This window comes from Lacerta agilis, chromosome 17 (assembly GCF_009819535.1).
Source record: "Lacerta agilis isolate rLacAgi1 chromosome 17, rLacAgi1.pri, whole genome shotgun sequence".
Lineage (NCBI taxonomy): Eukaryota > Metazoa > Chordata > Lepidosauria > Squamata > Lacertidae > Lacerta > Lacerta agilis.
In genome coordinates, this window is record NC_046328.1 from 27,300,670 (window position 1) to 27,325,619 (window position 24,950).

Sequence of the window (24,950 nt, forward strand, 5' to 3'; positions counted from 1 at the left end):
GGCAAAATTGTACAGCCTTGAACATATCAGATATTGTACATAGTCTCCAGTGCATATCAGATAACAGTTGGTCTGGAAGCTGCCACTCTCAGCCTAACCTATGTCACAGGACTATTGTGAGGGTCAAACAGGGTGGAAGTATCACACATATTGCCTTGTGCTCCTTGGTAGAGGAGGGATATATGTGTAATAAAATGCACTAGTTGCAACCTCCTAAAAATGGAGGATCAAAATCAATGAAGACTGGAGTCCAGGTGTTATATTTGTGGCAGAGATTTAACTTGATTACCAGCCCCCTCAAAATCATTCATTTTCTCTAACAAGCTTATGTAAGAGCAGCCTGAGGCAGAAGAGTTAAAGCGACGTGGCTAAGGTATGATTTGAACCCATGACTTAAGTTCTAACTACTCCCCCCCCCCACTTTTTCTTAGATCGCCTTCCCGCTTAGCAACGGCTGTTCCACCCCAATTGGCCCCGCTGGGAACATTTATTTGATTGGAGGAGACTCCAGACTTTGGACCAATCACCGGGAGCCACGGGACTCTCTTTCGCCTGTCCGGTGCTGGAGGACAACGCCGAGCGGATCTGTTTAGATTGTACCATTTGAAGGGGGGGGAGACTGCGAGGAATTAAAGGACTACCCTCTTCGATTTGAACCTCTCTCGAAATACAAGTTTTAATCACTCCACGAGAATGAATCTACGACTCTCCGGTCGGGAGGCTGTGAAACAGAACGGGGTCGGGGAGAAAGTAGATGGCTGAGGAAAGCGTTTGGTAGGTCCCGAGCGGAAGTGAGGTATCAGCTGAGCGTCGGGGCTTCCGGTTAGGCAGAGAAGAGAGGAGTTGGTGCTGGTTGAGGTGGGCGCAGAGGCTTCCGGGGCTGCCGGGTTTAGGTGAGTCGTTAGGGTAGCGGGAGAAGGTCGCGGGTGGCTGTCAGTAGAGAGTGGAGGGAGGTGGGCCTAGGCCCAGACAGGGCTGGGAGACAACTGTCATGGTTCTCGTACGCAGGCGAGGCCTTCCCCCTCCCCTCCAGCCCTGGCACCAGCCTGCAGGTGAAGCTACGTGGAAAGGCTGCAGTTCAACAGCCTAAACCAGGAACGGGGAGATCTGGCCTTGCTGACGTGGCTGGACTCCTGCAGCTGCCAGCATCCCTGGCCATTGGTCCTACTAGCTGGGGCTGTTGGGGGTTGCAGCCCAGCAGGGTCTGAAAGGCCACAGCCCCCTCTTCCCCAATCCCTGCTGCTAAGAGTATTCCCAGCCAGTGTTAGAAACTGAGATAACGAAAGCTAGGAGCTGAATGGCACCTTAAACCTAGGTTTATGGGCGGGACAATGGAATGTCTAGGCGCACTCTTTTTTATCACAAGAATACAAAGCTGGAAATGAGTGAACTGCAGTTAAAATATTATGTTCATTTTTCACGTGCTCTGGTCCTTCCCTTGCCCGCCCACCCCTGATATTTTTAAGAGGGTCTCTTCTCCAGTCTTCAGAGAATAGCAGGAAGTGGAGAGGCAGAAAAAGGTCCTCCTTTCCTTCCACTCTGCAGTTTTAATCTGAAATCTTAGGCGCAGTACTGCACCCAGAGCTTGGAAGTTGCTTGCGCTAATGAAATTCCCTGTCACAAAATGCACCTAGAACAATGCGAGTTTCGAACACTGTTCCCAGCATGTGGGAGGACCCTGATTCACTCCTCTGCCTGAAACCTTTGAGAGCTGCTGCAAAATCCAGACATTACTAAGCTAGATAGTTAGACAGAAGGGCCTGATAAACAGGCAGCTTCCTGGATGCTTCAAGGGGGTGGGCAAGTTAAGGGACACACATGGTAGACAGTTTTAACTTATTGTGGATGTGGCTTGTTAACTACATAGTCAAGTACGTATTGTATACGTGTACTGCCACATGAGTTGGGGAGAAGTAAGACATGGTGGATTGAATTTGCCTGCTACTGTTTGTTGCAGGTTTCCATTGTAAAACAACAAAGTTCTGTGGTTTATCCTTTCTGCCACCCCACTAGGTGTGCCCTCTTCCCTCTTCCAAGATACTGCCTCCTACCCAAACAGACATTTAGCTACAGGTGGGTAGCCGTGTTGGTCTGCCATAGTCAAAACAAAATCGAAAATTCTTTCTAGTAGCACCTTAGAGACCAACTGAGTTTGTTCCTGGTATGAGCTTTCGTGTGCATGCACACTTCTTCAGACATTTAGCTGTTTTGGTTTCTTTCCAATGAAGTTTTTTGTTTTGCAGAATGAAATCTTGGAGTACTTCTGAGCATGCTGACAACTTCCCTTTGGTTTCTGCTAAACTGTAATCTGGCTCACACCAGCTTAGTTTGCTTCAGAAGTAATTGGTGTGACTTTACCTTGCTGTCATTTGCTTATGTAATGTTTAAAACCTTGTGTGTACATAAATGCAGGTATAAACCAAAAATAGTATTTTGATTTAAACTTTTTTTAATACTCTCAAGGTGACATACAGCATGTGGTAATACTTAAGACTAATATAGGATTTTCTAGCTGTAAGTTTTACAACAACTTTATAAAGTAAGCCAGTATTAGTATGGGTACACATTGTGGCTGAAATAAAGTGTTTTTGCAAGAAGCAATGAGGAGCTCATGGCAGATGTAAAATTTGAACTAAGGACATTTTGATTTGTAGCTTGGTCTCTCAGCTGATAAAGTACAGTCGTACCTTGATGGTTGAATGCCTTGCGACTCAAACGTTTTAGCTCCCGAACACCGCACCCCCGGAAGTGAGTGTTGAGGTTTGTGAACGTTCTTTGGAACTCGAATATTCGATGCTGTGCCTTGGTTTTCAAACATTTTTGGAAGTCGAACAAACTTCTGGAACAGATTCCGTTTGAGAACCAATGTACAGTACATAAGTTTTCAGTTGATGTACTTTACTAATATAATCATAAAAACAGTAACAGCAGAAAGGAGAGAGGAACTGAGGCAGGACAAGCAGGAGTGGAATCTGCAGTTGTTTCTGTTTCTTGTATTTCAGTTTAGTTACAGTAGAGTATGGTGACAAAGGAGTCTCCAAAGGTTTCATTGAAAAGGTGGGCTTTGAAGTGATGTTTGAAGGAAGTAAGAGAGGTGGCCATGCATGGAGGTGTTCTGGGATGCAGAGAAAGAGGGAGAAAGGGAGAAAGAAACAAGTCATTTGAGGGAGCAAGACACCTTCCGATGGTTGAGGTTGGTGGATCCAGTGGAAGGACAGTTATAGAAAGGGGCTTGTTGGGATATAAGACCAGGCAGATTAGGTGGGTAAGGTCTTGGAGGACTTTGAAAGTAAGGACGAGAAGCTTGTGCAGAATCTGCGAGTGGACAAGAAGCAAGTGGACTGTGCTTACCTGTTTAAACATTTTTGCTGCATATATCTATTCTGAAGAAGGTTCAAAACAGCCGATAATCATCCTAAAACAAATGAGAAGAACCAGTGCAGTCCAGCTAGAAAAAGAAAACTATCTAACATATGCACAGACTATAAATGAGCACTGACCCCAAAGGCCTTCTTAAAAGATACAGCACAGTTCCTGCTCTCAGGCTTGCACTAAAAAAAGGCAATACAAAAAAGGAATAGAGAAAAAAGAGGCAAGGAAGCAAGCTCAAATTCTTAATGTTGTACAGTTCTTAATAATAACCATAATGTTGAAATGTAAACAGACTGTTTATAAGCTTTGGTGGGCCTCTTAGAAATAGTATGGCAACTAGACTTTTCTGGAAGTGGCTGCAATGTAAGTGGAATGGCCTTGCAAGGTGGGGCCATGGCCTTCTGGGGCTTAGCTGGGATTTGCCAGCTTCTTATCATTCCCATCATGGTAAGTAGATAAAGGGAGACCTGTTGATACTGTCAACCCCAGAGCAAGCAGCCCTTACAGTGCAGCAAGTTCTGAAAGCATCAGGGTGGGTGGGGAGCAGCAGCGCAGCTGGTGAAAACAGCAAGTGGAGGTGGCAGTTCCTCCGCAGCTTATCAGCCTCACAGCACAGTTGGAAAAGGAAAATTGGTCAAAGGAGGATTCTGATGTTAGGATTCCAAAACAGTAGCTTCCTGTCTGGCAGCGATCTGAGCGCTGGTCTGATTCAGCAGGATGAGTACATATTGGGGTGATCATTATATAGTGTTTTAGGGTGTATATTATCTTTATGTACTCCTTACAACAACTCTGTAAGGTAATTCAGTATTTGGGTTTTTTTCAATAAAAAAACACACAACCTGCACTCTAAGGAACAGAGTGGTCATCTGAGACAGTAATCTTGGTCTAGGTGTTCTGTGATAGGAGTGCGATTTATGCTAAGGTTTTCCTAATTCATGCTTTTGGCTGCAATCCTATGCCCATGTATTTGAGAAAAGCCCCATTAAACTTGATGGGGTGTATTTCTGAGTAGACAAAAAAATCATGAAAGGTGTGGAGAAAATAGGTAGACATTTTTGTCCCTCTCATCATGTTAGAATTTGTTGAGGATTATATGGTGAAGTGGATTGACAAAAGTTCCAGGCCAGGTGGAAAGTCAAGACCTACCCTTTACATATAATCAGCTTGTGGTAGTTGTTGTCACAATAGGCCAGGCGCAGGCAAACTCCGGCCCTCCAGATGTTTGGGACTACAATTCCCATCATCCCTGACCACTGGTCCTGTTAGCTAGGGATGATGGGAGTTGTAGTCCCAAACATCCGGAGGGCCAGAGTTTGCCTGTGCCTGCAATAGGCAATGTTGGCTTTTTTAAGTGATTAGGAAAATTCTTAGAAGGGAGCAGGCAGTGTCTGTCCATGACTTTGATGACTTGATGTTGCCTGAGTGAATGAGGATACCTTTGAGTTCTGTATGCTGGGGACAGACATGGGAGGCCTGTTGCCTTCATGCCCTGCTTGTTGGGTGGAGGCATCTGGCGAAACCACCTTGAAAACAGGGTATTTCACCAGGTGAACCCTTGATCCATGCCTGTGTTCTCCTATCGAACTGCCTATTCTCTCAGCAAAGATCACCGTCTGAGCTCATTGTTTGTGTCTACTGCATACATTGAAACCATCTGTGACAGTTCCCTTTGAAAAAAAGAAAAAGAAAACCAAGAATATTTAAGCACAGTGGGGCACAACTTTACAGAAGGAATCACCAACCAGTTACTGATATCTGTTAAAGTGGGTGTGAGTCTAGCACCTGGAGGGCCACAGGTTCCTCCAGCCCTGCTTCAAATATATAAATAATCTGAAGTGAGTGGGGGTTGATATGTATGGGTTGAGTTTCCTTCTTCCAAGAACCATCTTACATAGATTATTAATTCTGCTTCCAGGCTTGGTCTTCATTTCAAATTGCAGCACAGTATCCTCTTTTGCCTCTGCATCTGCAGGTGCCAACCTTTAAGCTTCCCCTTGCTTCTGTGATGTAAACACAGGTTACCGTAGCTCAGCTACCTTTGCCTCTTGCTGTGATGACCCGTAGAGCAAATTATCCCATTGCTCATCCCCAGTCTATTGGAGGGTGACAAAACTTTGTCTTCGACACAGTTACCAGGTGCGTGAAATGAGAGGCAGGTATTGGTATCTCCTGAGAGAAAAATCAAAAATTCCTAAGATACTGATAGACTATCTACCCTAGTAAGACTCTTTATACTGATAGCTCTTGCCTTCCCTCTCTTCAGCCGAGTGTTTTCCAACTGGTCAGGCCAGATGACGGGGGAAATGAAGAACGCAACAGGTTTTCATTACTTTGTGAAAGGGTGTGAGGGGGAGTGCTTTAGATTTATGGCAGAAGATAGCCAGAGTGGTGTAATAGCTGGAGTTAACACAGAGCAGGGAGACGGGGGGTTTAAATTCTCACACAGCCATGCAGCTCACTCAGCTCACTGAGTCAGCAATCACGTCTTAGCTTGACTCTCAGGGTTGTTGTGAGATTGGGGAGTGGCGTGTGCGTGTGCATGTGCTGAAAACCAAAACCCCTTCCGTATCAGAATGTGCTGCTTTCTTTCTTAGAAGCAGCACATTCTGATACGGAAGGGGTTTTGATTCCAAAAGGCTCATGTTCTTGAATGTGCTAAACCAATCTGCTCCTTTAGGGTTATCCTTTCCCAGATTTCTGATCTTCACTCCAGCAGCTTTGGGCGCATGGAGCTATCGGGACAGCCACAGTTAGAGATGTGTAACCGCCAGACAACCAGGTTTCCAACCCTCATGACTTGGAATAATAATAATAATAATAATAATATATTATTATTATTTATACCCCCGCCCATCTGGCTGGGTTATTTATACCCCACCCATCTGGGCAGTGTTTGTTAAAGTCATAGAAGTTGGAGGAGACAGTGGGGTGCAGGACTTGGTCTTGGGGAGAGGATATAGATGTTCTTGTGCTCTGCGTATCAGTGGGTTTGAATAGGTAGTAGAAGCAAAACGCGCAACTCGCGTCCCTTTGCTTAACCCTGCTACCTTCAGGGTGGGGGTTTCCTGCTGTCAAAGTTAAGAGTTTAATTCTAGCCTTGCACATTCATCCACATGTGTTCCAAGTTTGGAAGCATTTTATTTATAAGCCACCTAGCCAACCCCATGCCCATATTGCTAATTGGTGACTCTTTGGTATATAAAAAAGTGTTTCTGTCCAGTTCATACCAGTAGCTGTCAACTTCTCCCTTTCCTTGCGAGGAATCCTATTCGGAATAAGGGGATTTCCCTTAAAAAAGGGGGAAAGTTGACAGCTATGGTCCAGTTGTCATGAGGCAGCTCTTGCAAGCCCTGGGTGATTGGCTACTTGCAGTGCCATAGTGTAGTACGTGTCAGCAGAGGGTTTGAGCACAGTAACGGCATTTCTCATAAGGCTTCTGAGAATAGCAACATGGATGCGCCAGGCCGTTACAATGCAAATTGGGTGGCTTGTCCTGTTTTGTCTTATTCACAAGCCGAGGCAAACAACGGCCCAGTCTTTTGTCTCTTCAACCACGTTTTTCTCCTCTTACACAGGCTGCTGGGTGCTGGGCTGGGGAGATGTTCCGAACAGCCATCATGATGGCTGCCAGCCTGGCCTTGACCTCTGCAGTGGTGGCACACGCCTATTATCTTAAGCACCAGTTCTACCCGACGGTGGTGTACCTGACGAAGTCCAGTCCCAGCATGGCGGTGAGTGCCTATCCCTATTGCTGCAGGGAGGTGGGCATAATATCAGGTTTGACCACAGGGCTGTGGCTTTAAAGGGTCTCCATTTGAAAAAGGAAAGGTCCTTTGAGGAAAAGTGGAATGAATTGGATATGTTCAACCTGAGGAGAAAGGCGGAGAAGACATGAAAGCAGATAGCATTGCTGAGTTAAATATTTGAAGTTTGTACGGTGGGAGGAATAACCAAGCATTCAAGGATGCTTAGCCAGCATCTCTTCAAACCCTGGGCCTCTGGCATATGATCATTGTGGCTTTCTGAAACCAAACTTTGGTTCATATAATATGTGAACCTGCTCCCTCTGTGCAGCGCACCAGAACCCAGAAAATAATTTCAAAAAGCAGTTGAGGCAGTGCACAGCAGCCCAGGGTTCTTGCGCCATGTGAATGCTGTCCTGTTCTCTGCTGCTCAGCAAATGCAGGACTAGCTGGAAGGGGCTTAAGCTATAAGGGAGTAATTACAGTTGAACATAGGAGAAACTTTGTGGTGAGGAGAGCAGTTTGATATGCAGTTTGTCCCTTTTCCATTGTGTGTAATTTTTATTTTTTTATTTTAGATTGTAAGCTTGTGGGTAGGGACTGTCTTGTTTTGATTGTATGTAAGCAGCTCTTGGAGTCTTTTCGGCAGAAGAGCAAGAAGCAGATTCTCTGAATAAATAAGTTACGTCAAGGGATTCTCCTTTACTGGACATATTCAAGCAGAGGCTAGACGGCACTTAGAACAATTGAGGATGTAGTAGGTTTGTGAACTTCTGGCATCAAGCAAAGTGTTGATCCAGATGACCTCACAAGAGTTCCTTCCTCAACTTCAGGGCTCTGCTGCCCGAGTCTCTGGAACTCCAGCTGTCCAGGATTGTCAACTTGGATGCTTAGGTCAGGTGCAGGGAACCCATTTGGTTCAGTGGGCCAGATCTTTCTTACCCTCTGCCCTGCCCCCTGTGACCCAGCTTTGTCCCACCCACCTGTCAGTCATTTGATGTCATAATATAGTCAGGTGGTTGCTCCCACCCACCTATCAAAGTTTGCTCACAGGTATGTTTGGGGGTTTGGGATTGAAGAGATACTGAGCAGGATTGAACTCCTTTCCTTGCTCATCAGCTGACATGTTGGGAGTTTGTTCCTGCTTTCTGATGTCACATATGACATTGGGTATAGAGCAGATGAGTGTGGTTTGGGCGAATGGCCTAGTGAACCAAATGGAGAGGCCTGGCAGGGAAAATGTGATCCGGGCTAGAGGTTCTGCACCCCTGGCCTAGACTGACTGAGGTTATATGACCCAGGCTAAAGCAACACCCAGTACAGGAACTGTGAATGAAGAGGAAAGGCTGCTTTTTCTTTCTGTGGTGGTATTCTGTGGTCACTGAGTTCACAATAAAGTTTTGTAAATTACTGCACTGTTGGCCCCATCCCAGCCCTCAGTGGAGTTTGGCAGAGTAAAATCTGCAGACTAAGCTTGTGGCAATGGAACTGTGGTATAAAAGCAACAATGACAGTTCAAACCCTTTTACTGTTAAGTTTGCACCAAAGTAACATGTTGATTCCAGTTACAGGTAGGTAGCCGTGTTGGTCTGCCATAGTCAAAACAAAATAAAATAAAAAATTCCTTCCAGTAGCACCTTTGAGACCAACTAAGTTTGTTCTTGGCATGAGCTTTCGTGTGCATGCACACTTCTTCAGATTCCAGGTGTTCTTCTTCCCCTGACAGGGTTCCCTCAAAAATGGTCTCATCAAAGCTGCTGTCTGCATTTCAGGGGAAGCCTTCAGTGTAAAGCCTTATTCAGACCTACATGTGTAAGGAATAGAAGAATCCAAATAACCTGCATATAATAGAGGTTTTCTGAGATCCAGGTGTAGGGCATCTGAAATATAGAGCTCACAAAGTATTTCTGCATCACATTGTAAAATTAACCAGTTTTGAATCCCGGGCTTGTGCCCCAGAACAAATTCATGTGTCCTTTGCTGACCAGGAGCCTGGACTGCTTCCATCTGCAGTTGTAGGTTTCTTCGTTGGGGTTTCCTGTTACATACTTGCATAAAAGAATATTTTGTTTGGGAGTTTAGGAGGAGATGCTGAGGAACCAGAAAGAGATCAAAAGATATTTCCCCACCACAGAGCTCAGCAACACAAGTCTATCCTGTTAGCTTCTGAGCGGAGGATTGTGGGCAGCAATGAATGACACCTTTTAAGTTTTGTCTGGCCTGCACAGGGATGTTTGCTAAAAATGATTTCCCACTCTGCCATTTTCTCTCTCCTCCTTTCTATGTCAGGTGCTGTACATTCAAGCTTTTGTCCTGGTGTTCCTGTTAGGCAAATTCATGGGCAAAGTGTTTTTCGGACAGCTCCGAGCAGCGGAAATGGAGGTGAGCCCTGTTGGGTGCATGCTTGTTGTGGGCCTTGTGGGAGGGCACACATGAAATGCTTAAATTAAGAGCCAGAAACTCTGCAGTCCCCTTTGCTCAATCGGCATCATCCTGTGATCACAGAGGAGAAAATAGGTTTGGCTCACAATGGGGGATCTGTATCAATCACCTCTAAAAGGTGCTGTAAGCTTGCAGGGATTTTGGCATCATTTCCTAGAGTTAAATTCTGTGTCCTGAGTTCCTTTAAGTTTTGGCTGTAGTGGCACAGCAGAGAGGATTTTTGAGTATAACGAAGAGAGAGACGAGATGTTCAGTTACATTGCCATCAAATGTTCTGAATGATAGATCTTTAATTCCTGTGCCTTTGTACATTTTGGTAGCCGGAAGGCCTAGAAACACCATTTTGTTCACATGGAACTGGAGAATTTCAGATCTCTGTTCAAGCCCCTGGCTTCCCTGCTAGCTGGCTAGATTTCTACCTGTGTTGTTTAACTACAGACATGCAGGTGTCAACGCTGTCAGTAAGCCTAGTTGGGGAACATTTCTTAGCCCGAGGGCTGCATTCCCTCATTAGCAGCCTTCTGGGGGCCACATACTAGTGTAAGGAGGGATCAAAGTTAAAAAGCCCTTTTTATAAGGGAATTTCTAGCCCGCCCATCATTTTATAATCCCAGGGTGGGTTACACTAAAATAAAAACCAATTTATAAAAGCAGATAAAATAAAAGATCAGAGAGACACAATCTCAATTCCACAGTTGCAGCAGTGATGGGATTTCGTAATGCACCACCCCCAAAATGGCAGCAGTGCTGGCTAGGCATCCAGGCAAGCAAGATATGTTATCACAATTCAAGAGCAATTTCCAGTGAGGCAAAAACACTTGAGGAGGGCATAGAACAGGCTGGTGGGTGTGACCTGGGGACAGTTGGAAGAGAGGCCCCGGAGGGATGTTTCTGGGCCTGAGGGTTCCCACCCTTACTTTGGAAGCATAGCAAGGAGGGTGCTTCTTCTGGAGACGGCTGCATTTGTGGGGGACAGATGGGCCCAGGATTAGAGAGAGCTCCTTAAATCAATCTCTCTCACACAGCATCTGCTTGAGCGGTCATGGTATGCAGTGACCGAGACCTGCCTTGCCTTCACAGTCTTCAGGGATGACTTCAGCCCCCGTTTTGTGGCCCTCTTCACTCTCCTCCTCTTCCTCAAGTGCTTCCACTGGCTGGCTGAGGACCGTGTGGACTTTGTGAGTATGATGGCCCCATGGTGCGCCACCTGGAGGAAGGGGTAGGGTGGGCTGAAACGGTTCTTGCCGCTCAGACGCATGGTGGCAGTGGGAGAAATAAAACGGTTTCCTGAACAGTTCAAGCAGCAGCCCAGTTTGGCAGTTCTTGTATGGTGGCTCAAAAGCAAGGCTGATGTGCATTCCTAGGAACACCTGGGGCTTCGATAGTTTTAGGTATATTACACTTGTACATCTCAAAGCATTTTTCGATCAAAGTAAAAAAACAATAAAATCACATAAACATTATTTAAAAATAAATTTTATAGTACAGTCATATCATTGGAGCTGCTCAAAATGCCTAGGAGGGGGGGGGTGTCACATATTTGCCTAGTGCCAAAACAGTGGCAAAATTGGGCACCGGGTGGGCCTCCTTGGGGAGAGCATTCCTTTAAAAATGGAGCTACTGCAAAGAAGGCCCAAGTCTTTTGTCCCCACCCTCTGGACTAGGATTTCTGAGAAGCTTATCAGTTTACCTACCACTAGTTGTCTTCCAATCGCACCAGAGGGTTGGTGAACCACTTCTCAGTTCATGCAAGGCAATGGTGGAGGCCAAAAGGCTTGCATTATCTCTGCATCCGAGGAGAGGGGAAGAGAGGAGCACGTCGACTCAAGGCTTGCTGTACCTTGTTCCTGCTGGTGCATGCCACACAATAAGTCAGCCTAAGTCCAGCTGGTGACTTCCAGGTGATTTGGACGTATGCCGGCTGGGTTGATGGGAGTTGTAGTCCAAAACTTCTGGAGGTCACCAGGCTGGCAAAGCTTGTGAATCATGGCTTAGCATGGCATGTGACGCAGTAAGGGTGAAAGGAAGAGCAGCTGTTGCAAATGTGTGGCCCCTGTCAAAGTAACTCTGCACAGAGGTTTCTGAAGTTGGGCAAAATGGTGGCTCTTTCCTTCCCATCAGCCTCACACACCAACCCAGGCTAAGCTATGTTAATAGCAGGGCTATTCAAATGCATTGGATTCTTGGCACTAGAATCTCTTGTTAATAACCAGTCTTGAGCAGGGATTGGAACGGGGAAAATTTGTAAGATTCCAACACTAGTTTTAAGTCAGGGATGGGGAACCTTTGGTCCTCCAGATGCTGTTAGTCTCAACATCCCTGACTGTTGGCTATGTGAGGTGCAGTTGATGACAGGTGCAGTCCCAACAAGATCTGGAGGGCCACAAGTTCCCCATTTCTACTTTAAGTGCTTCCACCTTCAGGCATTTCTTTTCTACAGGGATCCTTGTGAACTCTGGACATTTGCCCAGAATGCAGAACAGCCATGCTCAGGGTGGAGTCCCAAGATGTGTCGGCAAAGCACATGTTCAATATAGAGGCATACATCAGTTTGGCCAGTCAATAAAAGTTGCTGCTTATCTTGGGTGATGATAAAACCACTTAATCTTGCTCTTTTCTCCCCTGTCTCTCTAGATGGAGAGGAGCCCAAACATTTCCTGGCTCTTCCATTTTCGCATTGTCTGTAAGTATCTGCCTTCCTTTCAAGGCTTTCTTGTTCCACTGCCCCGCTGCTTGAAGTCCTTTTTCAATGAAAGAGGGACATACCTGCAGTTGCCCCAAATCTAGCCCATTTTCTTGCTTGCGGCAAAGGTTGTTGCCCACCCACCTGTGCTGAGCGCAGGTGTAGGATTGGTTAATGATCCAGCTTCCTGAGGAAGAGAGGGAGGAATGAATATGCAGTTACTTCAGAAGAGGAATATGGCAATTATTTCCATTGTGTGTGATTTGTTTTTTGGGTGGGGCGCGTTCCAAAAGCGCCCTGGGAAAAGATGTGGTTTTCTTCCATTAAAGTGGGGAGCATATTGCCCTGAGGCATTTTGGGAGGCCATGCCAGGCAGAAAGGGGCAACAAGAGAGGGCAGGGTTGTTTCAGGGAGCAACAGGCCTTTGGAGGGGGAAGCTGGTGGCGATATATTGGAATAGAAGAGGAGGGAAATAACTGGCGGGGAGCGAGGCCATAGCAAGCTCTGCAAGAGAAGGGTAAAAAGTTTGTGCTGGATCCAGGAATCTGTGGGAAGCAGGCATAGGGATTTAAGGCTGACCAGCTGCGGATATCTCCAGGACTTCCAAACGGGCAAATTTGTACAAACTAGACACCGTATTTCAGGCCTTGCATTCAGAAATGGGAAGTCTTCCATGGTGTTTTATTCATCTATTTGGTTTTATTTTTAGATGCTTTTATAATGTTCAATAAACAGGGCAGTTTGCACTAAAAACACACAAAACAGTTAACATGCAAATTAGACAGGTCCAGGCAGTCAAATAGGCATGTTTAAAAAGAAAGAATCTAAATTCTTAAGGCGAAGTACCTTAAGGTGGCAGCAGGATGTGGAGGTTCGATAGCTGATTTGCAGAGCTGAAACAGGAGTTCTTGCCTAAGCAAACTCCTGTTCTCATTCATGTGCTCTGTCAAGAGTTTGGCGGGATGAGCATTTTCCAACTGTTAGATCCTTAGGCCTAATGGGAATAGGGTTGAGCCGCTGGCATGGGCCCTCTTCCTCAGCTGAGCCTCGGCTAAAACTTAGCCCCAGTGAAGGCTTTGCTAAAAATGCTTCACACCACTTCTTCTGGCAGAGCAGCAGCCGGCCTGCTTGTAAGGCTTTTGTGGCTTTGCACAAGAGTGGAATAATTAGTAGGGAGGATGGCGGAAGGTGAGCCTGAGTAAAAGGAGCTTCCCCTACAGACGCTTTGTGGTGTGGAGGGTGAGGGCGGGTTGGCATTCAGCACAGCTTTAAGCACTTCCTTCTGGGGGCTCTGCAAAGGAGGCGGTTGGTTAAGGAGGACAACTCCAGATGACATTTGCATGCAGGGACTGCAGGAAATGTTATTTCATACTGGCATTTGCATATAGATCACTTGGGTGCTCTGACACAAAGCCCTACGTGGCTACTGTCTGTGGGACTTCCCATTATCTCAACCTGCTTAAGCTGAAATGCAAATGATTAAGCGGAATATATAAAGGCCTTAAGCAAATAAGTAAAGAACAAGGGAGCCAAGGGAGAACGCTTGAGCTGCCGGAGAAGGGCTTGGGGAACCTGCAGCCTTCCAGATGTTGCTGGACCGACATCTCTCTCCAGCCACAGCCAGCATGGTCAGGGGCCAGGGATGATGGGAATTGTAGTCCAACACTGTCTGGAAGGTCACAGGTGTCCCCATCCCTGTGCTGGAGCCGTTGGTGCACAGCTGGTTATTGCTGTGATGGGATTCTGTTGGGAATGCCTTGGGGTATTCTCTTAAGATGCTGTCAAGTGCAATCCCCCTTTGGCAGGCTTTTGTAAATTTTGGAGATCAATGGCAGCAAAGTGCAAGAAGTACATTCTGTGATGCTTCAATTAAAGCTGAGGTGCCTGCCAAAAAATAAAATAAAATAAAATAAATAAATAAATAAAATAAAATAAAATAAAATAAAATAAAATAAAATAAAATAAAATAAAATAAAATAAAATAAAATAAAATAATAAAGGACAGTGACCGTTTGTAAGTAATTGATGCTGAAACAAGCATGGGCTTAGCACGGCTGAGTAATTCAACACCCACAGTGGGTCAGGGAACCATTTCTCCATTCAGTGTCTGATGAACCGAACTTTTTGGTAAACTACATTTCAGCTGCTTGACACCACAGTTTGCCTTCAAAGTTTGTTTTCAAGGGTGGGCCACCATGAGGTCAATATCACTGTGTCCTAGCAGGTTGAGTGTTCTCCTACTGGCTTCTGAATATCACCATTTCAGAAAGCTTATGCCGTAGTACATTTGCTAGTCCTTGTGGGGTTTTTGATGCAACAGGCCTTCTAGAAATGGCAAATCTCTCTTCCTCTTTTTAGCTCTGATGCTGCTCCTGGGCATTCTGGATTTCCTGTTTGTCAGCCATGCCTACCACAGCATCCTCACACGGGGAGCCTCCGTCCAGCTGGTCTTTGGCTTTGAGGTGAATGGAGTGCGCTTTGCATGGAAGTCACAGTAGCTAGCAGAGGTTTCCGACAGCCTTTGATGACACAGACCACAGATTGCAAAGAGGAGAGCAGACCAGCAGCTGTGAATGACCCTGGGAAGCAGAGCACCGGGTGGGGAGATGTAGCCATAGGTTTCAGCAATTCAGAAACTCCTTTTCTCCATGCAAGTCAATAGAGCAGCTCTTGTTCAATAGCCTGGTGTGAAGAACTATGCTGGGATAGCTCAGTCAGCAGAGCATGTGAGATTCCATCTCAGGGTCGTGGACTAGGTGACCCTCGTGGTCCCTTCCAACTCTACAATTCTGTGAGTCTAAGAAGACGAAAGAATCTACAGTCATGGAGATGTGTATGTTCAGGGGGAGGACACACTTGCCCTACACCAGCTGCCACCGTATACATTCTGAGCGAAAGAGTGTTTTTAGAGCTGTAGTAAAGACAGACCTAATTTAGATTAAAAACAAGAAAACGGACAGTGATTTAGATTGCTTTTAAGGAGGTAATTTCTAAACCAGTAGGGATTTAAAATTCAAAGCAAGGAGCTTTGCTGGCTTCCAGATAGACCTGTGTCAGAGTTTGAGGGGGATCTGTGGAGGCTGGTCCATTAGTTCCCATAGGGTGGTGGCCCATGAACCTAAGCCACCTCCCACCTGCTTGCTTTCCTGCTTACAGCCAGTCCAGGGAGCGGCCCTGCCTGTTGGATTCCTCCTCCTTAGTCCCAGGGTTGCCCTTGCGGAACTCAGGTGGGGATGAGGAGGATTGGGACAAAGCTAGAATGAGTTGCCCCAGCCTGTCAGCAGCTCTGACTCCAGCTCCTCTTGGGCTCCCTGCCAGTCCCAAGGGACATCAGCCACTGCTGGAGGGGATGCGTTGTAGATCCTCTTCATGCTGATATTTTGGCTGTTGCCTGCTGCGTTGAGTGTCTTTTATTATGCTGGAAGCACAGGAAGGTATTAGCCACCCCTGCCGCTGCCCATCCTTTCAGAGAGAATCATAGAACTGTAGAGTTGGAAGGGACCCTAAGGGCCATCTAGTCCAACCCCCTGCAATGCAGGAATCTCAACACGTGGTCCCCCATCCAATTTGAAACCACACTGGACCCTGCTTAGGTTTGCAAAGCTGCTAGCAATTTTATTGCTTCACCGAAGTCTCGTGGAAGGCTGTTGCTTCATGAATGCATCCCAGTTAATCCCCATAGCCAGAGACAAAGAACTGCAGGAAGGGTGAGGTATGTGTCATAGGTTGGAATCCCATTGCTTGTTGGTTTAACTTATTGGCTTGATGTGAGTTCCTTGACACTGCCAGCTTTGTAGGTGTCTAGTTATGGTGTTCCTGGCTTGACATGGCTGCCCCCAGGGCGGATTGAACTATGAAGCATAGATGTCTGGTGGGAGCAGGAAAGAGGACTCCTGATCCATGAGCTGCTTTGGTTTTATCTGGGAAGTGACGACAGGATTAGGGAGATGTTTGCCAATCCATGCCTTGTTCTGTCAGTTGACTTGGTCCTTTCTCTTGCTGCTCCTTTCCCACAGTATGCTATCCTCATGACGATGGTGCTCACCATCTTCATCAAATACATCCTGCACTCCATCGACCTCCAGAGCGAGAACCCTTGGGACAACAAGGCCGTCTACATGCTCTATACAGAGCTCTTCACAGGTGATGGGGGAAGGCCTGGGGTCAGTGGCAGAACACCCGCTTTTCATGCAGGAGGCCCCAGACAGGGATGGGAACGACCCCTGTAAAGTGGCTTCCTAGGTAACAGGGGCCTCCTGGCTGAAGAAAGCAGACAATGGGCTCCTACCTTGGAATTATTTTTCTGCCCGTGGCGGTTCTTGGTGGGGCTTAAAGCAGCCTCCCTGCACATTCCAGCCATAAAAGTAGTAATAATTTTATTATTTGTATGCTGTAGCCACTCTGGTTGGCTTCCAGTAAAATATAAAAACACAATAAAATATCAAACATTAAAAACTGCCTTTGGGGTTACCTTCAGATGTCTACAGAGGGTCGTATAATTGGTTATCTGTTTGACATCTCATGGGAGGGTGTTCCACAGGGTGGGTGCCACTACCAAGAAGGCCCTCATCTTGTTCCCTGTAGCTTCACTTCTCACAGTGAGGGAACTTCCAGAAGGCCCTCAGAACTGGACCTCAGTGTCTGGGCTGAGCAATGCTGAGTGGAGACGCTCCTTTAGGGCTGAGGCCATTTAGGGCTTTAAAGATCTGCCTTCTCCTGGGCCTAGTGGCAACTCCTCATGGAGAAATCAAGCCAATATTTGGGGGGGGGGAGGGTTTGATTTGTGACAGCTGAGCCAATTCCCTGGTGAGAAGAGGACACCAGAGCATCTGTGGTTTGGTTGCGGGGAAGGATTTGCCTCTTGGGAACGTGAAGGTTTACTTGCTGTCTTGACCCCTGCTTTCCTCCTCCGCCTCTTCTTCTGCAGGATTCATCAAGGTCCTCTTGTACATGGCCTTCATGACCATCATGATCAAAGTGCACACCTTCCCACTGTTTGCCATCCGACCCATGTACCTGGCTATGAGGTGAGACGCGGTTGGCATCAGCGTATGCGCGGGCTTGTGAATGCATGCGTCAGTCTGCCTGTAGGGATCCACATGTGCAGGAAATAAGTCCTCTGGCTTGAAAATAGCTTCCAAAGAGTCTTGGGGCCAATGCCGTTTGAAGAGAGATAACATTCATGCTTATTGTCTGTCGCATCTGTGGAAGCAATGAGGGTGGTGCCCTTAGATCACCTGCTAGTGCTTTTTGCCTCTTTCATATCCCACCTTTTATACAAGGAGCTCAAGGTAGCAAACATCAAACCCCCCCCCCAACTCCCCATTTCATATGGGGTTAGACCTCGGAGGCAATGACTGGCCCAAGGTCACTCAAGCGAGCTTCATAACCAAGAAGATGGTTTGATCCCTAACCTCCCAGGTCCTAGTCCCACACTCTAACTACACCATACTGGCTTATTAAAGCACCATTTTACAATTTTTTTAAAAAAAAAACATTTAGAGAATAAACCAATATCAAGAAACTGGCCTTTCTCATCAGCTGGGGAAGATGCTTGTTTCTCTTGAGTATGGCATCATATGTGCCTGGAACAGCTAAAGCAAGGCTGAATTCTGTTAAAACAAAAGCACTTGTTTGCTGGTGTGTTCCCAAACCACCTGTAGTTTATTACTGCTAGGTTATGATTTCTATAGCGCAGTCTATGTACGTGGCATTTTATATTGAGCAGGTTTGACAGACCTGTGCCCCACGTGGCTGAAACTGACACAGGGAAACAGTTAAGAGGAAGGGGATGGAGATGGAAGCAGGTACGGAAAGAACACACAGTGATTTCAGTCTGCATGTGTTTCGGCTTAATTACATTTAAATAATAGGGACTAGGAGGATGAGGGAGCAGCATCAGCAAATGAAGCAGGAGAAGGGAAGCCCAGGGGAAAGGATTTAGAGACATAACACTCAGAACAGCTATCTTGGACAGAATTCGGAGTCGGACACATAGGTTTTCAGTAACTAGGCAAGATGTTAACCCAAGGGTGTCCTGCCCAGTATTTTCTTAAGATGTTTTGGTAAGACTTTTCAAATCAGCGGTAGACTTGATTCTCATGTATGTCCATCTAGGCAGTTCAAGAAAGCTGTGACAGATGCAATCATGTCCCGCCGAGCTATTCGCAACATGAACACCTTGTGAGTATTCACTGGGAAGGGGGTGGGGGCTGCAGAAAGTGATTATCCTTTCCAAGTTTGGGTTGCTGAGGTGAGTGGGGAGGGCAGAGCTTTCAGATTTTGCGGGAGCCTTAAATAAAACACCATAAACTGGACCTTGCGAAAGACAGGGAAGAAGGTTCATGGCCTTCTGCAATCCTTTTCCTCCTCCCCAGGTACCCTGATGCCACTCCAGAAGAACTGCAGGCCATGGACAACGTGTGCATTATCTGCCGGGAGGAGATGGTAATGGGTGCAAAACGCCTGCCTTGCAACCATATATTCCACACCAGGTAGGAGCCTGGCTGATACTTAAGAAGCTTGAATGTATGAGGTGGGTTTTATGCAGCACTGAGCAGCCGGTACTGTTAAGCCTAGGACTGGTGGTCACTGTCCAGGGTCCCGAGCACAGAAGGTAGACAAGCGAGGAGGGCCTGACCTTGTTGGCGCTGAGCCTTGAGGGCACCGGATAGCATCTGTGGGGGAGGGGGACCCTTGCCGTTCTGCTGGAGGAGGATGGGGGAATGCTTTCCAGTGGTGTTCTGGGGAGTGCATTTGCAAACCCTGAATAAATCAGTGGGTGATGTCTGCATCCTCCATTCATTGTGTGCTGTATCTTAGGGCAATGGAGCAGACAGGCCTGGTGCAGTGAACCCTCCACCCCTGATCAGGGGCACAGAAAGCAGCTTATGGGCCTTGTAACTGGGACCTCTTTTTAAAAATCGCTCTGTTGGACTTTTTGTGTTTTTTATGCTTTCCCCCTCCCGCACTGCCTCTTGATTGGAGGGTGCAGCTTGGGCCTGCCCAAAGGAGAGCTTTCAGCAGGTAGAGTGCCAAGCCAGTAGTTGGGGCCCAGCCACTCACTCCAACCAGCTTGCCTCTCTCTTTCCACAGCTGCCTGCGGTCCTGGTTCCAGCGCCAGCAGACCTGTCCCACGTGCCGGATGGACGTCCTCCGAGCCTCCCTCCCCACTCAGTCGCAGACGCCCCCTGAGCAACAGGAGGGAGGGCAGCAGCAGCCGCAGCAGCATCAGACTCCACTGATCCCTCAGCCGCCAAACTGTAAGTCTGAGCTGCTGGGCGAGTCATCTCAATCTGGTTCCCCAGGAATTAACCCCAGTATACTCCTGGCACTTAGTGACCCCTCAGGAACACTAGAGAACAGGTGGTGCTCTGGGGTTCCCACAGGCGCCGCTGTAATGTGGGGAGCTCAGCACTGTAGCTCCCACAACCGGGGTTCTGAAAGACCCTTGGTGTTCCTTTTGCATGGTGGCGCCTAATCTTTCTGAGTTGTATCTCTCTTTTACTATTATTTCCTGCAGTTCCCCAAGGCATCCTGGCCCCTTTCCCCCCAGGGATGTTCCCGCTGTGGCCGCCCATGGCCCCCTTCCCTCCAGTGCCTGGCGTCCAGCCACCCAACAACGCAGACAATGCTTCAGCAGCCGCTCCCTCCACCTCAGGAACACAAACGTCGGGTGAGGCGTCCCCTGAAGGACCACAAGTTGCTTGTCCCTGCTATAGGGAGCATCCCTTGAACTGTGCTTCCGGGGTCCCTGAGTCAAGGATGTTGGCTCCCACTGAGTGCAGCCCAGGAAGAGGAATAGACTTGTGTGATCTTTCTTTAAGCTTTGTGGGGCAACCATGAGGTTTACGTTGCTGTCTTCCCCAGCAGGCGCCTCGAGGCCCAGCGGCGATTCAGCATCCGGATCAGACACCGCGGCCCCTGCAGGGACGGTGCCTGGTTTCGCCTTCCCTCCGCCTTGGATGGGGATGCCGTTCCCACCTCTCTTTGGTGAGTCTCAGAAACCCAAACGCAGGCCCTCCTCGTGTGTGTGCATCTCTGTGGATGGCAGCCTGGCTGGGCAGAGGAGGCAGGCCGTACCAGTGGCTGCTTCTGTGTGGCGCAACATTAGCCTCGCCTTTTGCTTATATCAGTGGGATTTTGGGTAATTGCTAAATTTAAATTTAATTAAAAACGCCTGTTAAGTGCTATACAGAAATGCAGAATAAAAACCAGTAGAAAAGCATGAGGACAGAAGCTCTAGTAATAACAGGATCCGAGCTGTAACTGTAATCGTAATAATTTGGGTATATGTCGACACAATTTTGTCACTATATTCAGTTTGTCGTTTTGTTTTTATTTATATATATTTATGTAATTGTATGCTCTAATGGAAACAAAGATATATCTCAGTACCACCATGTTAAACAGTTTAAAGATGAAAATTGAATAAAAACATACGTGATTATCTATCTTTTGGATCAGGGAAAGCCTGGGCAAAAATAAATGTCTCCACAAGGTGCACTTGGTGGAGGCAGCCGCTTCACGTATGGCAGAGGGAAGGGTTATCAACAGGAAGAAATACCTCGGTCTGTCCTGATTCTGATTCCATTGTGGCAGAGGGAAGTGGATTCTGTGGTGCTGGGGCAATGGCAAAAAATGTGTTTTTCTGGTCATTAACCTGTGATCCTGTGTAGGGTGTGGTGCCATGAATAAGGGTTGAGTCTAGTGCTATTTTTCTAGAAAAAGAGGTGCTGGAACTTGCCACAAACACCTCCCTTGTTCTCTTACAATGGGAATGGTGCCGGAATTGAGTTCCGGCTGGGGAAAAAGAAAAGCCCTGGTTGTATCCAACATTAGTCCCACTCAGAGAAGACCTATTGAAATGAATGGGCATAACATTGGACACCGATCATCATTTTCACAGATGATCTGAATGGTATTAGCAGTCTGTGCGCTCTAGGGACTAGCTCCTTGTCCTGCCGTTCTCTCTCTCTTTCCCTCTGCGTCTTGTCTCATACGCACAGTGTTCTTTCTTCTCCTGAAGGTTTCCCTCCGATGCCGGTACCACCATCTGGGTTTGCTGGGCTGACAGAGGAAGAGCTGCGGGCCATGGAAGGCCATGAGCGGCAGCATTTGGAAGCCCGTCTCCAGTGCCTGCAGAACATCCACACACTCCTTGACGCTGCCATGCTGCAGATCAACCAGTATCTCACTGTGTTGGCAACGATCGGGTAATCTCCCTGGTTCTCTCCCTGCTCCCCAACAACGTTTTGCTGCAGCAGGTCTTGATTCTGCCTCGAGACATGCCTTCATTTCCTTAAAGTAGGCGGGCGTTGCTTGGGATTGGAGCAGTTACTGTATTTAGAGGTCCACAGGCTGGTTGTGTGTCCTGGTGTGTGAGTGGTCATAAACTAGAACAAGCCTAGTTTGGCCCTGCAGATGTTCCTGAGCTACAATTCCCATCATCCCAACAAATATGGGCTTATATGGACTGAGTTGATGGGAGTTGTAGTTCAGCAAGATCTCGAAGGCCAGAGCTTCCACTCACCTGCCCCTAAACCTCCCTAACTTCATTTCCTACTCGGATGTTCTCTCTCTTCCATCCCTGCATGGGCTAGACTGCTTGAAAGGGAAAGTCTTAAGAGTGTTGGATTAACTTCAAGAGTTCAGCTTCCTACAAAGCCAGAAGGCTGACTAAATGAGAGCCAAGGTTTGGGGGTGTTGCCCCTTCTCCATGAGTAGCAATAGCAGAATAGATTGTGCAACTTAAGTAGAAGTGGAACCACCACTGACTTCTGGCTATGCTTTGAAGAATTTGTGCTTAAGCTTGCTTTCCCCCCTCCCTTCCATTCCTTTTTCCTCTTGCAGCATGTCTTTTAGATTGTGAGCCTGAAGGCAGGGACGATTTCTGTTTTCCGATCTGAGAGCCTTTTTGACTAAAAGGGCAGGGTATAAACATTGCTAGTAATAGAAGTATAATGTGTATTCCGATATTATTATGATGAACCAGATTATTTATACAGGCCTCAACTTTTCACTTCTCTTGTTGCATAAACTTTCTAGCTCTTGTTGCATAAATTTTCTAGGTCTACCCCACAGGCTTATGGTAGTAAGCTGACAGTTTCCTCTGATTCTTTTCTTCAGCCACTGATGTGCAGACTGTGTTGCGTGCATCTGATGGCAATCTGTTGTTCCTAGTTGATTTTTTTTTAAGGATACACCATTTGGTTTTCTACATCTATAAAGTGAGAATTGAAATGGGAAAGTGGTATCATGTCCAAGCCCAGCTAGTAAGTCACAGATTGCCTGTGTGTGTGTGTGTGCGCGCACGTGCATGAGTGTATGATCTTAACACAGTTCTTGCATTTTGCCTGCTGAATCTCTTAAACCTCTCTTCTCTCGCAGGACGCCCCGAACTGCACAGCCACCAAGTGCCCCAGCCGCTTCAGCTCCCCCTTCGGAGACCCCCAGCCCTGTACCTGGCACAAGTGAACCCACCACCACTTTCCAGTCTGCAGACAGCACCTCTTCACCAGCAGAAGAAACAGACGCGGCAGGTCAAGCAGGTAGCCAGAGTCAATTGATGCTGAGATGTTGCTTTTGAAAGGGGGATACAGTTGCGGGCAGCATGCCAGGATTCTCAGCTTTATTAACTTGAAGTCAGCAGAGCATTAGACTCCTAATCATGAGTTCGATCCCCACGTTGGGCAAAAGATTTCCGCATTGCAGAGGGTTGGACTAGATGACCCTAAGGTCCCTTCCAACTCTACAATTCTATGATTCTAACACATTTTACTTCTTTGAAGCTGCTGGGTTTTGGATTACTGGCTGCTGGTTCTCCTTAGCATGCTGCTGATGCTAATGAAATGTTTAGTGGGGGTATCGCAGAAGTAACATAGCCCCCACTTTCTGCAGTTTGACAGTCAAGACTTGGTCAGCCTTGGGGAATGCGGTGGTTACTGAGTTCAAGTGCACCAAGGGTGACTTAGAAAAGATTTGGCCAGGGGGGTAAGGATGGAAAGAATTGCCCTGATCAGTGGACAGGGGAGCCTGTTTCAGATGCAAGTATGGGTGTAGAATGAATGGTTTTTTATTTTAAAATGGAATAATATTTGCTTATTTAAAACATTTGTATCCTGCTATTCCTCCAACAGAGCCCAGGGAACATAACAAAAAATAAATGTTACAGCCCTGCCATAAATAAGAATAAGACTATAAAATCAGACTACAAAAACAGCAACAAAGGTAGAAGGAGGGTGGAAATAGACAACCCCAAAAACAAATTTTACTCAAACAATTTCCAGCTAAGTTGAAACAACAAGTATTTGATTTACTTAATTTTTTCTGTTAACCGCTTTGAGGGTTTGTTTTTTTTGCATTCAAGCAGTATATAAATTTTATAAGATACACACACCACACTTTGAACTAAAAGGACTAGAAACTTGATGCTGAGGAACGCTACCTCCTTGTGTGTTTGTGCCAGTTCTGGCACAGACCCCCAAAATTGTGGTGTTTCTCTCCTCCCCCCCCCACCCCCCAGATCTGTCCCCAGCAGCAGCAGCCAGTGCCAAGGGCTACACAGAGCCATCTGGCCAGGAGCAGGATGGAGCTCAATCTTCCCCAGAGGAACCAGACACTGCAGAGCTGCGCAGGCGCCGACTTCAAAAACTGGAATTTCCTTCTTCCTCCTCCCATTGATGTCCCTGCTGCCCCCTCCCAGCCTGTGCTATTTCTTTCCCTTTTCCAAAAAAAAGAAAAAAAGACGAAGAAAAGCAACATGTGGTGAGAGAAAGGAGACCTGGATGCCTTTTACTTGCGCTACTGAGCGCTGATGTGATACACGGCCGCCTCTGGGGAGGGGGGGGGCGCACACTTTTCTGCAGGACCGGAGAGGGTGGGAGGGGGACGCGCCTCCAAAACTTGACTCTGCCTTGATTTCTAACTCTTAAAACAAAGCGACTGCCCATCCTACAACATAGACCAGTCTTACTCTGACCCCCTCACAGAAGGACAGCAATGCCTCTAGTTCCCAAGTCTGTCTCGTCTCAGCCAGACGGACTCTTACTCCACGGGAGCAGCCTCAGGAAGGCCCCCCTTCCCTTTTGCACACCATCTCCTGGCTGAAAGTGTTTCCCCATCAACAGTTTTGGAGGGTGGCTTCTCCTGCGGGCAGTTTGTTTTTGTTTGTTTAGTTCTCCATTTCTGATTCTGTGACGGGATTTTTAGGTGGGTTCTTTGCTGGATATTTCTGAGCAAAGCAGCCTTTTCGATTTTGGGGAGGGGGGGGTGGAGGCCAACTGGATGGAACATATGCTTGACATTTTTGTAGATGCTTTTTCACAGTAGCTGTTTTAAGGCCACAGCTTCCCACCGCAAGGTCTTTTTTTACCCTCCCAAACAAACACCCTGGGGAAACGGCAAGTCACCTCAATGCTTAATTTTGCTGGATCTCTCTGAGCTGAGGTTGAGAGGAGACATATTCTTGGCAGCAGAGGGTGCGAGTCTGTAGCGCTTGCTCTCCCCTCTCTCTCTCGGCATACGGCTTGCGATTTAAAACTATTTCGTACTCCCTTACTTGACTTTTAAATGGATTCCTCCAAGCAGCAGTAGATGGAGAGGAGGTCCTGGGGTCTCGCTGCGAGAGGGTTACAGAGGGAGATGGGATGCCCTCCAAGGTGGCCATCCGCCTGTCTTGCCTCACTGCTGCTTCAAGGGCTGGAACC

The 24,950-nt window shown here is 47.1% G+C and overlaps 1 protein-coding gene across 3 annotated transcripts; it reads left to right on the plus strand.

The window, feature by feature from the left end:
* Positions 1-615: 615 nt before the first annotated feature.
* SYVN1 (synoviolin 1) lies at positions 616-24,631 on the plus strand. Of its 3 annotated transcripts, none has more exons than XM_033174136.1 (16): positions 616-774; positions 6,951-7,106; positions 9,408-9,500; positions 10,586-10,738; positions 12,195-12,243; positions 14,602-14,705; positions 16,260-16,386; positions 17,171-17,270; positions 18,361-18,426; positions 18,621-18,737; positions 19,339-19,505; positions 19,766-19,918; positions 20,113-20,235; positions 21,272-21,458; positions 22,633-22,793; positions 23,768-24,631. In XM_033174136.1, exons 2-16 carry the CDS (start codon positions 6,975-6,977, stop codon positions 23,923-23,925), a joined length of 1,890 nt encoding a protein of 629 aa, XP_033030027.1. In that variant the 5' UTR covers positions 616-774; positions 6,951-6,974; the 3' UTR covers positions 23,926-24,631. The 3 variants fall into 3 exon arrangements, with proteins under 3 accessions (XP_033030027.1, XP_033030026.1, XP_033030028.1); XM_033174135.1 differs by lacking the exon at positions 616-774 and adding an exon at positions 794-893; XM_033174137.1 differs by lacking the exon at positions 616-774 and having other exon boundaries at positions 6,975-7,106; positions 20,116-20,235.
* Positions 24,632-24,950: the final 319 nt, after the last annotated feature.